Below are 15824 nucleotides of genomic sequence, written 5' to 3' on the forward strand. Positions count from 1 at the left end.
GGATGTCGCCAGGACGCAATCGTCCATATCAAATGTTGTTATCACGGATGTGATCTGCCTGATAAAGATATTCGCTGATGGGAAACGGCGCATGGGTGAAAGTAAAGTAAATCGACGTTTTCAAAGGCATACGAGAGCGTCATCGCGAAAGGCGTTGTTCGAGCGAGATTGGAAAGATCCTGCTTGAGGATGCCGGAGGGCGCTCCACTTCCTGGTTCGTTCGATCTTGAGCGGCCATCGTTTTGTTTTCCGACCGGTCACTTTTAGTCAGTCCAACTCGGACTTTCGCGAAAATCATGCGTTGTCAAATATGTTTCAATGGTCGACAAAAATGTTGGTTACATATCGTCACAGTAGCTCAGCTAATAATTACTTAATAATCGTTTGTCTCGCTGGGAGGACACAGAATTTTGCTCGTTTCCTCAAAATGTCCGGTAGAAAATACACGATAGCCCGATATCTATTGCACTGCCGGGTAATGACGGATCAGCCTGTCACATTCACCATTTGACGGCGATCGAACGGCATTCTATACATTTTCACTGCGCCGTCGAAGCGTGCACTATCACTTCCAGTTGCCTATATGTAAGAGCAGAGAAATGTTAAACTAGTTTCCGCAATTTTTCCGGTGGCCGGGTATAAAGGAGAAATTCAATGTCGGCCGATGTGTCATTAAAGGTGGGACCGTCGCGTTGGTCTGATCTGCAAAATTGCTAGTGTGGACAAGGTGCCGGATAAAATAACGATTAAACGACGGAAGAGAGCATAGCTTCGTAGCCAATCTCCGACGGCAACAGGTGAACTGCAGCGGAGATGGAACGACTGGTTAGTATAAACTGTTATACTAATTGTAATAAATGTGTTAATTAAATGTAAAAGATTCCGTATTTTATTTAATGCTATTGTATTTAATGCTAATTAAACATGGTGTCTGATTCTTTTTACACGGTCTAATTATAAACAGGTATTTTAAGGAAACTTTATGTTTTAAAATGCTTTTAAATTTAATGATATATATTTCTATTTTTGTTCCGAGAGTTTTCGTTTTTATTGTACATATGTATATGCATCAAACCAATTGTAATATGATAAAAAGTACTTTAAATTATTTATTAACAAAGAAATAGAACTTGCATATAAATATGATATTAGTCTTTAAATGTATTTTTTCACATACTGATTATATTATAATAACAAATACTGAGAATTCTATTTTTACACATAATTATATAATACTTATATTAATTATATATTGATAGATATTACAAAATAATTGTAATGGTATCTTTTACTAATGCAACAATAAAAAAATATATATATGTGTATAATTTATTTTTAATTGATATAATTATATATAAAATTGGCAATTGTGTATTTTATTAAATATATGAATACAAATGTTTAATTACAGATACTGCTCTGCTTGCTGTCACCAGCAATTTTCGCTCGGCCACAGAATCCTAATGACGAGCCATTTCTACCGATACATCCGATCTACCCTTACAGCCTTAAACTATTCAAGCGAGGCACCGAGGGAGAAGCAAACTCTCAATTAACATCGGAACTGTACGCGCCGAAAGTCGACGCCAAGGACACCTACAGCTCCAGCTACAGCAGCAATTACCAAAGGGCTTCTTCTTATCCCGATAATAATCCGTATCTCACAAACAGCACACCCGCATACGTCTATCCCTCGTACCACAACAGCGGCGAGGCCTATGTCTACGCTAACGTGCCGTATCCCGCCTATAATTCATATCCCGCTTCGTACGCGGTGAATCCGACGTCGTATCCAGTGCCGTCGTATCCAAACTATTACTACCAGCCGCCCTATTACTACCCTCATTATTTCACTCACGCCCTGTTCCTGCCACCGCCGCCGCCGCCGCCGCCGCCGCCGTCGTCGTCAGGGATCGACTATCGCGAGACATCGCAAGTTCCCGTTGCGGAGGGCGATAAGCAGGACGCGGATAAAAAGGGCGAGAGAGCGAACGTGGACGGGACGAGCCAAAACGCGCCTCAGTTCGTGGACGGCGGAAACTACATAGCCGGAAACTCGCGGGACCTCGACGTGCAATCCAGCACATACAAATTGGCCAGTCCGTACAATCAACTCGCGGGAGTTCAAGTGAAAAATCTGAATCTGCCGATTTCCTTGCCGAGGACGACGTATGGAGTCATCAACGTAGGGGGGCAGTCTGTAAGTCCGGATTATCCGCTGCCCACTGCGTACGTCAGGGCTCAGCAGGTTGAGCAGATGACTAGCCAGGCGTTGGCCGATCTACTGGCGCAGAACGCGCGACAGCAATCCGGTCATTCCTATGAGAATAGCAGGGACACTCTGAACTATGCCAACGATGGATCGTACGAGAACCAGGGTGCTTACAATCCAAACGCGCCGTCGTACATGATTCTTTCAGACGCGAGGAGCAAAACCGGCGGTGTCACCTACGTGATCGATTCCGTCGGAATCGCCAAAGTCAATGGGGAACAAACGAAGCAGCAGGGCGCGTTGTCTCAGAAAGCCCCGAGTAAGAATGCAAAGTACTCGAACGCTTACGCTCAAAAGCCGGCGTCGCGGAATCATTCTCAAGCAGCGTCGTACATATCGCCCGAAAGTAACAATCATCGCGCTCGCGTGAGCAGCAATCAATCGGCAGGTCAATCTGTCAAATACGGCAATTATGACGCGTCGCAGAGTTACGGCGGCACTTACAGTCAGTCCGGCAACAAGCAGGAACAGAATTACGGGACGTATCAGAGTCAGCCGGGCTCTTATCAGAGTGAAGGTTTTGCTGTCGCTCCTCAGACACCTCGATTGCACAGTTATCAGTACTCCGCTTACGAGTCGGATCAGGTGCAGCAGCCGCAGCAAGATGAGACCAATACTAACAGCGGCACTTTTGGAACAAAACAATTTAAAGGATAAAATACAGCAAACGCAATCAAACTGAAGAACTGGTGCTATTACACATAAGATGTACTGTTTGTTTCTTGTTATTTTCTTCTTGTTGTTGAATTGACGCGGCTTCTTTTAGTCCTAGCAAATTAAATAATTATTTGTATAGAGCATCTCGGATATCAAACACTGTTTTTATATTTATTATTGTACCGATTATTTACAAAAAGAGTTAAGTTAAGATTTTGCGATCAATTTTTTATACTATATGTTTTAATGTTAATTATTTTACCCTTAGTTAAATTCCAAAATTACAAATCAAAATATTAATTTTTTATTATACATAAGACTATAAAATAAATTTCCTTTATAATTTAAAATATAATGAAATTCATCTACCTTTATTTTCAATCTATTCTTTCGATTTGACGTATCCACAGATAAATAATAGATAATATGAGTAATAAAACATTCTTATGGAGTTAATGATTTTTAATCTATAGAGTTGTGAGTAAATGTCTGAATTACTTAAAATTACAAGGTTTAAAATTCAAAGTTGAATTGTAAATAAAAGTATTGTTGTAAAATATGACTGTTTAAATGCTTTTAAACAAAATATCTGATATAAATAAAAATTATGTAAATAATTTTAAATAACATTAAATGCTTGAAATATTGCAATTTTTCGTAACATCTTCGCCTATTCCAATTTCACTTAAAGCCTAAATCCCATAATTAAAACTCCTTATAAATAAGTATTCTTCTGTATATTATAACATTTTTATATTTATGCGCCGTGTTATGTTCTTTTGTATCTAATGAGAAAATTACGAGTTAATTATAACGATTTCTTTCTTTATATTGCAAAACAGAAAAAAACACGCTTGTACATTTCATATATATACACTTTCACTCCCTAATTCACTAATTGTAAGTTAAACAAAATCTGTTTTTAAATCAATATTATTCGTCTAACATTATTGATAGCTGCAAGTCAAAAAATAAAAACTTGACAACCTAACAGGCGCTAATGTTCCGAATGATTTATTTTAGCATCAATCGCTAAATGAAAGGCATGCTCATAGATATGCACAAGATTACTCCTTAATACGATTACTTATATCATCTCTTTGATCCAGCTTGGTACTTTCTTTCTCTCATGTGAGCGGCGACTGTCGCTTTTATGTTACCGCGAAAACGCGAGAGATGTTAATCTTTTAAAATTTACGAGACGCGTGAAAAGAACGCGAAACCTGTACCTGTTTTGCAAAAGCCTTTTAGCATTGCACAGCGAGTCTTTTTTAGAGCAAAAAGTCACATTGTCGCATTGGACCTGATCCGCTCTGATCCGACAATGAGGATCCTATTAACTTTACGACCTATATACATATATTTTAAATACGCGTTTTAGTCACTAATATTATAATAAGCGATCCTTTATGCTGCCTTTGACGTTTGCACTCCTTTCTCTTCGGTGTAAGTACTGCAAACCGGTTTCCCTTTTGTGTTTATTTTTGTACTTTACTTTCGTTCGATGAGCGACAGCTTCCTGCTTCTTTTCTACCGTGTTCCTTTCAACGTAATTATATACACGTCATCACAAACTGCGATGTACGTGAAAATCTGGCGGATTAAGACGCGGAAATTTACACGGACGAGGCAATTTTGAAGGTTTACCATATCATTAAGATAATATGCTTTACGCGGCGCGCTACATAATTAAAACACGTACAATAGAAAGCTCTTATTTTCTATTTCTATGTATTGGCATGTTGCGAACAATGATAAATTTTATGTTTGTTTTCTGAATATAGCGCATTTATTTTACTTAATATAAATGTTTAAAGTTTATTTTAAACAATCTATATAACTTGCGTCTGATTTTGACATAGAATTATTTATGTAACTGCATATTTTATACAGTTTTATTTATGTGCACATTTTAATAGTACATATTTTTTATATACGTGTATTCTGATTATTCAAGTATTTTTTATATACGCAATACTTAACATTAGATTTCTATTTGATTCTGGCACAACTTACTTAGATCGTCTAAAGTCAATCAATTATCACTAAGTAAAGAGATAAATTTAAAACTACATAATAACATATTGTCCTCGCCGTTTTAGATGATTGTAGAAAGTTAATATGTGAAAGAAGCCAATGTAAATTACAGATGCACCGCGACGATGGACGATGTGTGACTGCTTTATCTTGAAATTCTATGAGAATATGGGACGGCGCGCTGCCTTTTCTCTACCGGTGATGAATCCCCCGTCTCTAATTAATTCCGCGCTCGCCAATTAATTTCGTTATGAGCTTTTCTGCGCGCCGTTGCTCCGCACGTCCTTTATTTAGCGCGGCGCTAATTGAACGTTTAAGATATTTTCCGTCTTTTGTACGGTATCGTCTTAACATGGAATCACGGCCGCGGCGCTGGAAAATGGAAGAAATCCGGATCACGGCAAATGTCCGGTAAGATCTACCGGATGAGGCGTGCCGGCCGCGATGGAAAGCGGAAGTAAGGTCTCGTAACCGGTCTGCTTGAACCGGCACGTCGATGGACCGTGTGAATGAGATAAGAAACGTTCACTATTTCCTTTTAAGTTTCACGAAACTACGCCGCTCATATATGAGTACTCGGTCATCCATATCTTTCTTTAGTTCATTCTCGTATCTTTCTTCCTGATGAGAATGTGTAAAAATATATCTGGAAGTGAAGGTCCAACTAATATTGTAAAATATTTCTTCGAACATGTTTAATTACATATCTAAAATTAGGAAACTAATGCAAATTTCTTTTTCATCTCTTGTAACACACGGTTGTATGCATAGAATTAATAAATTTGACGGAATTGCATGTTTCATGCGGAATGCAATAAGTCTTGACGCCAATCTTGATGCGGATATCGTGGCAGATGAGTGAGAGCTGCGCTCGGCGCGCCGTTTTGCTTTATTTTGTTCATTTCACGGCGCGCTCGTGCATACGCTGATGGTGTCTGGAATAAAATCAGATGGACCAAGCCTGTTACTTTCACGCGCTGCGACTCGATCTCGATCGATAATATACGGCGACCCGAAAGTTCGAAGCGCATAAGCGCCTCGCCTGTATAAACGGATAAACAAGGCTGCAGCTTTTGGCGACAGTGGTAGAAAGTCTCATATTCACACGCATGTGTAAGGACATTCATTACTGTAACCGTTATTGTAAGCGTCATTTTCTCTTTATGTTTATGAGCCGTCACGCGTCATGCGAGCCGACAACCGAGCTATCTGCATTATTCCGATAAGATTTCGATCCAGAGAACGTTGCATCGAAAAAAATGTTATAGCACTCTGCTTAATTTATGTAGAAAATGTGTTACTCTATATTTGGCACTCTTCTGCAATTGTGTACTACTTACTCGGTTTCCCTGACTCCGACGAGTAGATTGCATGCGGTGCGATGATTATTTTTATTGCATTTTTTAAATGGTTTATATTTCCGGTTTATATTTCCGCATTTTCTCTTCTAAGTTAATAAATTACCGTCATAACATCGTAATAAATTTAGTACTAATCTTAAATAAATTTAAGATTATATTATTAAATTTTGGCCATGCAAAACAACCACAGAGTTGTAGATGCTTAGAGAGTTATATACATGTATTATAGTAATAATAGAAAAAATTGTTCGTAATTCTTTTTTGCATATCGGAGAGAGCTGCAGATTTTTTATCCTTTATTTTACTTTCAGAGAAAAGTTCAAGCAATAATAAAAAAAAAGTAATTTCGATCAATTAATTTATTGCAGCGTCTTCGAGATAGATAAAAGAAAAAAAGAATTTATTAGGAAAGCATACTTTACTACTTAAGGATTTCTAATATCCGCCAATTTCCCAGCCTCACTTAATGAGAGAGAGAGATGCGCATGCAAATGACGATCGTTACTTGCGAATGATGATCGTATGCGAATGATAATATAATCGATCGAGTGAATTTCGAAAGCGGACATGCGACGGTCAATTCGAGCAAACATAAAAAATTTAACGGATCGCGCTAATCGCGAACGGACAGCTAATCGTAGGCGAATCCGGGTATGATCAAATTCGAGAAAGCGATCGGCCGGAAAGGTCGAATATTTGCATTTTTTGTTGTCGCTTCGTCGTAAATATGAGAAACTGCGTTCCAATCGGCGCGGCGGCGCGTCGTCAATGTAACGAGTCTAGTTTACTTCCTCGTTTTTCTCCACCCTTTCGCACGCGTTTCGTCGGAGGTCGGAGGCGCCGCCGGCTTCGCGCGGTCCGAGAAAGTTTTCTGACTCGAGGTTGCAGGTAATTTGTCTCAAGTGCAGCGTCGTTTGACGCAATAGCGGGCGATCGGTATAAGGTTTGTAATCCACACCCATGACCACCGTAGAAAGTCCCGGTCCTCCTCCTTCTCTTCAGCCTCTTCCTCATCATTATCTTCCGCTTTAGCAGGTGGAACACATCTGGGTGTGTATGTCCGAGGAAAGGGTCGGGCCTTTGTGCGACTCGAACAGCGGAACGTTTCCACTTCTACATCAGGGAGAAAGAGAGAGCAACAAAGATATTGCGAGTCATTACGAGACCTCCTTTCCATCCTCGCGATCCTTTCCCTTCCGTGACTCCCGACTGCATCGATCACCCATTCCCGTCAGGAATCTATGCAAGAAAAGCCGCTCTCCACCCCCTTCTCTTTCCGCTTCTTCGATCCGGAGCCCTTTTCCCCATTGTCTGCGACAGAATGGAGCGAGCGAGCGATGGCTTTTCCATTTAGGAATTTTCAGGAACACCTCGCCACGCGATCGTCGCGATAAGCGGTAGTTCGCCCGGATGACTTGTCGGGTAACCGTTATCGCTCAAATTCGATCGGATGAACGGCAGGAATGGTGTTCTGATGTTCAATGCGATTTTTTGCATCATTTTAATACAATCTCGCGAGCTGTAGTCGAGAACACCTTCACCAATTACGTCGTTTAATACGAGAATGATTTATTGTTAGATCTAATCATGAAAATTAAGAGAAATATGAACTTGAACGTATCATCGATCTTACAGAATGAAGTACTAGATAGCAAATTCTACATGTGAGAGATTAGCATGATTAATTACTTACGCGTTGTGCCTATTAATTTTGTAGAGATTTGTTTATCGAACGTACATATTTTGCAAACATATACTGGCTGCAATTTATAAATCATAAAGAATTTGGAATAGTGATTGTATTAAAATTATGTTACAAATTATATGAAATTTTAAAAAAGTAAAAATTAGTATAACCCAATAACTTATCACCAGCGTAAGTTTCAATAAGTTATTGTAAAATACATATCAGATTTATATATATGAATACCGAAGATATATTGCCGCCTTTTGAATTAAACAATCAGATCGCATGTCCAAATCTCACAACTCAATCTTGCATGCAACTATTAGACACGCAGTGGTGAGAATAATCCACTTTTCCACAAGTGCGTATGCCGTATGCCATTATATCGTTCAATAATCGGAAACCGCCACTTCCTATCAGATCACATCGATCATTCTCTCTATTGTTCGCAGAAGACACTGACGTTGGCGCTTGTTTCTCATTATGCAGAACTTGAATTAATAAACGGTAGATTGTATCGAGAATTTTGATGAATATTATACTTACCTGGATAATAACGAGCTCCAACAATTTCTATTAAATTTCTATCAAATATTAATTAAAGTTCTTTCAAAAATAATATTTTATTATACTAAAATTTAGTTCGTAATATTAACTTTTAGCGAGCATATAATTTTCGTTAAACTTTTTACATATCATCGAATCTATATAATATATCATTAAACAAAAACAAAATGAAAGAGTTATTGTAATTAAAAGATATGTTGGGGAACGATTGTAATCGTACGTAAAACTTTTCATACATATTAACGCTATACAAAATAATTTTCGCAATTGTATATTTAATTCATATTCTATAGGAATGTAAATCAGTAAAGCTGTATATCATTTGATCTGTTTATTTGCAAATTGTGGTTAGTGCGAGATCGATTGAAACGCACCGACTCGGCCAATTAGGAGTTTAATGAACCGAATAATTGGGCATGGTAATTAGCGCGATTTAACGGCTTCAAAAAATCTGGGGAGCAATTTACGTGAAGATTATGAGTGCCGATAACGCTACTACCAGGCACTTAACGCACTTTATTCCGCGTCGAACGCAATCGGATAGCCGAGACCACGAACGACGTGCGTGAAAATGACGATAATGATTAAGTACGTGAAGCTCATTTCTGGTTTGATCACCTCAATGATATATCACGTTCCCAGGAGATTGCGTTTTAATAATCGACTTTTTCCTGCCTGTTAATCTCGTACTAACGACACGGCATCTTCGACGCGTTTCTTTCTACGAAAAGATTAGTTTTCTGCCGTTTATCTGATGGATGCAAAATGAATCGTTCCAAGCAAATTAACGTTTCCTTATAATCAATATTAATCACACTTACATGAAATCATGATCTTCTTATTTTGCATCTCGGCATATTCTTGAATAGAATGTACATGCAGTTAACGTCAATTAATTTCATTTTAATCATTATTTTTCTATCTAATTTGAATACCATGAGTATGATATAAAATTTGAGTATTAAAAAGTAATACTCTGCTTAAAACTCTAGTCACATTTCCATTTTTATAAAGTCCACTTTAAATAATCTATTTTAATTCACTTCAGATTTCGAGATAGGATTTTATTTGTAATTTTATATACCGTATATTTTAATGCAAACACATTTACGTATTTTAATATTATATAATTTTTTTATTTTAATTTATTTTATATTGTATTTTATATAATTTAATTTTTCAAATTCCTTTGTATTACGCAACACATAAAATTATGCATAAAATTATATTTTAAATTTTGTCAGATACCACAGATCTCTATAATGAACTTGACATAATATTTTATTAAAAAACAATTACTGACATTATTTCTGAAGCAATTATTTCTGAAAATAATTACAAAAGTTTAAAAATAATTATTGTGAGATGTAAATAACTTAGGAATGTAGCGTTTTCGAGGCACGTGTTAGTCTTTCTCTGAAATGAGATCCAGTCGTATATTCTCAAAAAAATTGAGGAAGTAATTTAAGGAATATCTTCACTTTTACTCGTGTCATGATGGTATTCTATATTCCGTGGACCACCGACACGGATTATCACACACGCTTTAATCAAGAAGTGAAGTGTAGCTCGACAGGAGATACATCTGGTAGGGATAAAGGCTATATAAGAGAACGCACGTCTGATTCGGTTTTATAGTAGAGCTAAGTCCTTTGTGTCGTGTCTGTATTTTTTTTTTATAATATATATATTTGCAACATGGTAAGTATGCCCCCGTTATATAGATGTTTCCACTTCAATATTTTAGTGAGATAGTACCGCACATTATATAACTGCCACGGAAAAGAAATGCATAACGTCGCTAACAAAGAGAAGAGAAGAGAGTTTTGTAACAGAGTTTCATATTGATTCCCATAAAAGGATATCACAAATAAAATTATTGTGTGAAGAATTTGCTTCTAGAGAAATATATAAAACAAATTTTGTACGAAAACTATTTTTTGTACAACAAAATAAAAAAATGTTCCGTCGTCAGTAATACGTTCTATTAAATTGAAAAATAGCTGGGGTAATATTTCAAAGTTTCGTTATAAATTTTTAAAAGCGCGTAGCTTTTCCTGGTACATGACACACTGTAATGTATGCCTGAAAATTCGTTTAGAGATAAAAAAAAAGATAGAGAGAGAAATGTACATGCATGCATGTGACGATACACGTGTACGAGGGAGGGAGCGGCCCGCCCGCCGGTGGCGGGATAACACAATCTATATAAGAGTGGTCCATGCCGGATGTTTGACCCAGAACTTCACGTGCAGTGAAAGTGTGCCCGGTGCAAATACGTTTTTGCCGGAAACGATAATGGTGAACACACAATATAATAATTAACCGCTAAAGCGCGTAATCGCTAATCGCTTCGTAGGCCGATTATTATTACGCATTGTTTATTAGGGATTATTAATTTGTTTCTCTTACATTTCTTTGTACATCTACGAATTAATCGCATTAAACTTTTATAAATCATCGTAGTTGCATGATGAACTCGACAAGAAGATTTCTTAAGCAGTTAATTTCGCGATTTTTCTTGAATCATATTTCTTGAAATTTATTGAGTTCAACTTTCAACACAATTTAATATCATTAATGCTTTTTCTAAATACACGTTTAAATATAATGATATATTTCTCTTCTAATATGCGTCAAGAAAGCAATTAACATTTTTACTTACACGACACATGCCAATCAAGCTATTTGTATTTCATGCAAAAGTCATTAGTCAATTTTATACTTAGAAACTTATAGATTATTGCAGGATGCACAATTGGATGACGAATTAAAAAGAAAAAAGAAAATGAAAGGACACAATAGAGAATAGCTGATTGACAGTAATTTTAACTTTCTCTTTCGATTACAGAAAATCTATTTAATATTGGGTCTGCTGGTAACAGCGACGTATGCCGAGAAGAAAATTAATTTAGAAGATATAGAGAGAGATAATCTGAGGGCGGAGGGTAAGCCTGAGAGCATCCGGACTGATGAGACGAAATATACCGCCAAGCCCAATCAGCAGCAGCAGTATCAAATACCAAGCCAATATAATACTTTGAGTCATTCCGAACTGTACATCCCACCTCAGCGACTTCAGGATATAAAATATAGCGTAAGATATTAATTAAATGTTGCAGTACGGAACTTTAAGAGCTTTTACTTCCTTTTAGTCACGTTCCTATAACCGATATAAAAATTTTTATAGCAGATAAATTTTATAATATGCTATCATACAGTATATGCGTGCATATAATGTAGAAAATAATATTAAAAAAGAAAACAGTTATATCTGTAAAATACCAATATGTAATTCTATCAACTATATAAAATAATGCTGTTTTCGTTTATTAACTCTTTTGTCTTCTTCGTTTTGTTATCGTTAGGAGGTACCACCTGAAGAATACAGTCAACCTAATCAATACTCTGTACACGAAGCACAATATAAACAGCCGAGCCAAATTCTGCCACAGCAAAATATTCCGCCGGCACAATATTACGGCGGATATCAACAACAAATAGAAATAGCAGCCAAAGGCATTGCTCCTATCGCCTTCGAATCTCAGAAATTAAACTACCAACCGGAAATACCAGTGGGCAACTACATTCAAAGTGTTCAACAGAAAGCAGTCACGGAAAAATACACGAAAGCTGTCAATAAAGGTAAAGGACACAAACATAAAAGTGCTTTTAACATTTCTCTATCCTATAAATTTATATTCAAGAACTTTTTTGAATAATAATATTTATACTACAGAGCATACTTTAATTACGTTACAAAATTATAAATTAACAATAAAATGAAAATGCTGTAACGATATTTAAATATTTAGAAAAATATAATAAGTGTTTAGAAGTCTATTGTCAAAAAAGAAGAAAAGAAGATAAAATTACTTAATAGAAATAAAATATTTACCTCGATAATTATTGAAAAAAGAATTAAAAAATGAATTATGTGTTTTTACTTTGCAGAACCTCTTTACATCGACGTTCCGGTGACACAATTGCTTCCCTATTATCCCTATTATCCCTTGGATAGTAATCCTTTGGTGGGTTTAAAAGGTGCCGGATTGGCGCAACCTCCGTTACAGTTAGCCAGCAACGCGGCTCAACAAATTTCCATACCCATATATGCCTCCGTGTACAATCAGAAACAATTGATCCCTCCCTTACAACCATCTTACTCTACTGCCGGGCCGGTGACGTTCACGACCAAGGTAAGAGAGTTTAATTTCCGCGAATGTAACTTTCTTAATGAATTGCATTTTTGTGCAAATGATTATTGTAGCAATAATGTCGCAATATCGTGATTAAGAGTGAAACGCTAAACTTTCTTCCTGCATAGTAAACATATTCGTGAATATTTTAGCATCGATTTAAACTGGTCGCACGATCGGAGCTATCTTTTCTGTTTCACTCGTCAGATCGTGAATATTTTAGGCGCCGAAAGGATCGACTTACGCAATCCCAAGTATACCGAAAAAGAAGCTCAGCTCGTCCACCCTGACGACACCCTTGTACGCGCAACCCCAGCAGTCGCTGGCTCAAGGAAAGACCCTGTTGCACACGCAAGCTTACATCACGCCTTCGCAGCCGCAGTATGTGCAGCAATTAGTTTACACGCAGCCTGGCATAGCTTACAGCGATCCCGCTGCCGCTTACAGCGATTTTTACGCTCGTCTACCAGCCTACATTCAGGATAACTACCTTCGCGGACAGTTGAATCAATATCAGACGCAACAACAGCTGTACATCGCACCGACAATCGGCCACGAGGCGCCGAAGGAAGTCCTGCAGGAGCAGATCAGCCAGGACCAGTCGCAGAACTATATCAAGGTTAGTAAATGTAATAGATTCCAGTGTCATAACTGATATTTCACTCAGCGTGATTTATAGCTTGCGTGACTACGTTACATTTATCAGAAATCGGTGTTTTGTAATGGAAATGACAGTTTTACATAACTGTCGCTTTACCCGCCGGAGTTATAATTAGATATTTAAATTAGCATCGTTAACGGTATGTCATTGCTATCTAATTAGCATAGTTTAATTACCTCTGTCGCCGCGCTACTACATGCCGTCTACGATATTTGTTCTCCATTAGCACTTTTACTTTAATGCAATAAAGAAACGTATGATATTTTCTATAAAATAATGTAGTATATTTTTTTATGAAAATAATTTTAATGTATTAATTGCAGTATATTTTTTTATGACAAAAAATAATAAATCACATCCTGAGTTAAAATATAGTTAAAATTTTTTTTGTTTCTTTATTGTAAATATATATTTGCAATATCCTGCAGGATCACTTGCTCAGAGCTCTCTTTTATAATCATCGTCTCATTTCACGCAACACAGAAACTATAACTTTGTTTAATGTGTTTTCGAACAGGTGCCTGACGAGCCCAAAACTCATTTCGTACCGCCTCAGTTTCCCCCGCATGACTTCAAAGGTAGTACACAACTAGAACCTATTCGGGGCTCCTTCGAAGACGAGCAGGCCTTGTTGCAAGTGCAAGATCACTCCTTGCCCTCGGAGCCGAGGTCGTTACTTGACACGTACATTCCAAGCAAAGTCATTGCTGCACAGGACATAGCCAGGTATGATAGAGTGAGTAATAAAAATGCCAGAGTGCCTCTTATTACTGTAATTACTGCCATAACTATATTGTTATAGATACAGAGAAAGACCAATAAAGCTGGAAGGGGGCTTTCTCCCGTCGAAAGTGAACTTCGCTCTTAAGAAGCGCAAGTCCGAGTGAATCGCCGTAAGTGGCATGACGATTGACGAATGTCATATACACAAGGGTCAGTACAGTTTGAAAACTTAATTACTAGCGATCACATACGACGACCGAGGCGTATCAGGACGGACATCGAAGATGTGTCGTTTGAACAGAGGTCGACGGCGTCATCGCATCTAGTCTTTCATCGAAGATCATGCAAAAGCCTTTTTATACTGTTCTCTTTTACGTTTGTAAAGACGCGTTCAGTAAACGACAAATACTTTGTTTACGATTTTTCAATAAAATTTGAAATGAAAAACACAGCTGGTGATATCTTTCCTCCAACTTGTAAAATAAGATACAGAAATATGTGTAGAATTTGTTAATTATGCATATATTCTATCAACTTTAATAATTTGATATAATTTTACATAAAACTATTTTTTTTATTTAGAGAAGTAACTATTTCTTACATATTATAAAATGTTTCTTACGCATATAACGGCAACTAAAAATTCGTGTAAATATATTTTAAATATTTTTCCGTTAAATATTTACTTGTGAGTAACATTCTTTCTAACAACCAAATTAAAATATTTTTTTATATTTAATTCTTATATTTAGTATTCTTGTTATTCTTATATACCTAATATTTATATATTTAATTTATTTTTTACACTGTTACATATTTAATAATCAGATAGTTAAATTTATTAATTAACATCATAAAACTATTTTTTTTAATGCAATATTTTTCAAATTTAATATTTTCTTTATTGTATTATTATAATTTGAAGAAGAAATTATAATATTATAATTTCTCCTCCAAATATTATTTCGATTTTGCAACAAACTGGATTGAGATTTTAACACAAATTTGGATTTTTAAACTACCAAACAAATATGTAAGAATGTAAAATATTTACGAAGTTTTTAATGATGATACGTACCGTCGCAAAAAATATTAGGATATTCTCGATATTAGGAAAATTAATTCATTGAGCAATCAAATTTCGTGATAGAAGATATTTATCGTCTACCATTAGTTGATGGTAAAGCCAGACACTTAACTTTTTTTTACGGTTACAAAAGGGATAATTACATGTTATCTACTACACGACATTATTAATCAAGACGTATGATTTGCGATGTGATTTTATTAATTGCCCTATCGAGTACGCGCACACGACAAAATTATTTATCGGTCATTAGCATATCTAATAAACTCGTACGAGATTAGCTCTGACAGTTAATGACAGTATTTATGATAATTTACGATGTACATTTAGATCGACTGAGTTGATATTAAAAAGTAGAGCACTAATAAAGATATATTTAATTTTAAGAAACATACGATTACAAGTATTTATGTGAGCGCGATATATCAACGGAGAGAATATTCACATGAGAAAGCTGATGCTACGGAGATGAGCCCAACGGTGTAGGCGCGCAAAATTAATCGCTTGAAATTAATTCTGGCTATTATTTTGTTATTAATGTCATCGTGCACGCTTTCTTTTTCCGTAAATGTA

At 36.5% G+C, this 15824-nt stretch overlaps 2 protein-coding genes across 2 annotated transcripts; both read left to right on the forward strand.

Moving 5' to 3' along the window:
• The first annotated feature begins 813 nt into the window (after positions 1-813).
• Positions 814-3141, forward strand: LOC139812839 (uncharacterized). Its single transcript, XM_071777938.1, has 2 exons — positions 814-825; positions 1412-3141. Exons 1-2 carry the CDS (start codon positions 814-816, stop codon positions 2927-2929), a joined length of 1530 nt encoding a protein of 509 aa, XP_071634039.1. The 3' UTR covers positions 2930-3141.
• A 6937-nt stretch (positions 3142-10078) lies between these two features.
• LOC139812840 (uncharacterized) lies at positions 10079-14688 on the forward strand. Its single transcript, XM_071777939.1, has 7 exons — positions 10079-10210; positions 11394-11678; positions 11950-12226; positions 12536-12780; positions 13004-13399; positions 13959-14167; positions 14244-14688. The coding sequence occupies exons 1-7, from the start codon at positions 10079-10081 to the stop codon at positions 14326-14328; spliced, it is 1629 nt and encodes a 542-aa protein (XP_071634040.1). The 3' UTR covers positions 14329-14688.
• Positions 14689-15824: the final 1136 nt, after the last annotated feature.

Source organism: Temnothorax longispinosus, chromosome 5, assembly GCF_030848805.1.
Source record: "Temnothorax longispinosus isolate EJ_2023e chromosome 5, Tlon_JGU_v1, whole genome shotgun sequence".
NCBI lineage: Eukaryota > Metazoa > Arthropoda > Insecta > Hymenoptera > Formicidae > Temnothorax > Temnothorax longispinosus.

Bases quoted from the DNA above. Each gene is read 5' to 3' on its own strand.
- LOC139812840 (XM_071777939.1), top strand. From the start codon at position 10,079: ATGGTATTCTATATTCCGTGGACCACCGACACGGATTATCACACACGC. The intron at 11,679-11,949 runs GTAAGATATTAA...TGTTATCGTTAG, and splicing joins TTCAGGATATAAAATATAGC to GAGGTACCACCTGAAGAATA. The intron at 14,168-14,243 runs GTATGATAGAGT...ATATTGTTATAG, and splicing joins GCTGCACAGGACATAGCCAG to ATACAGAGAAAGACCAATAA.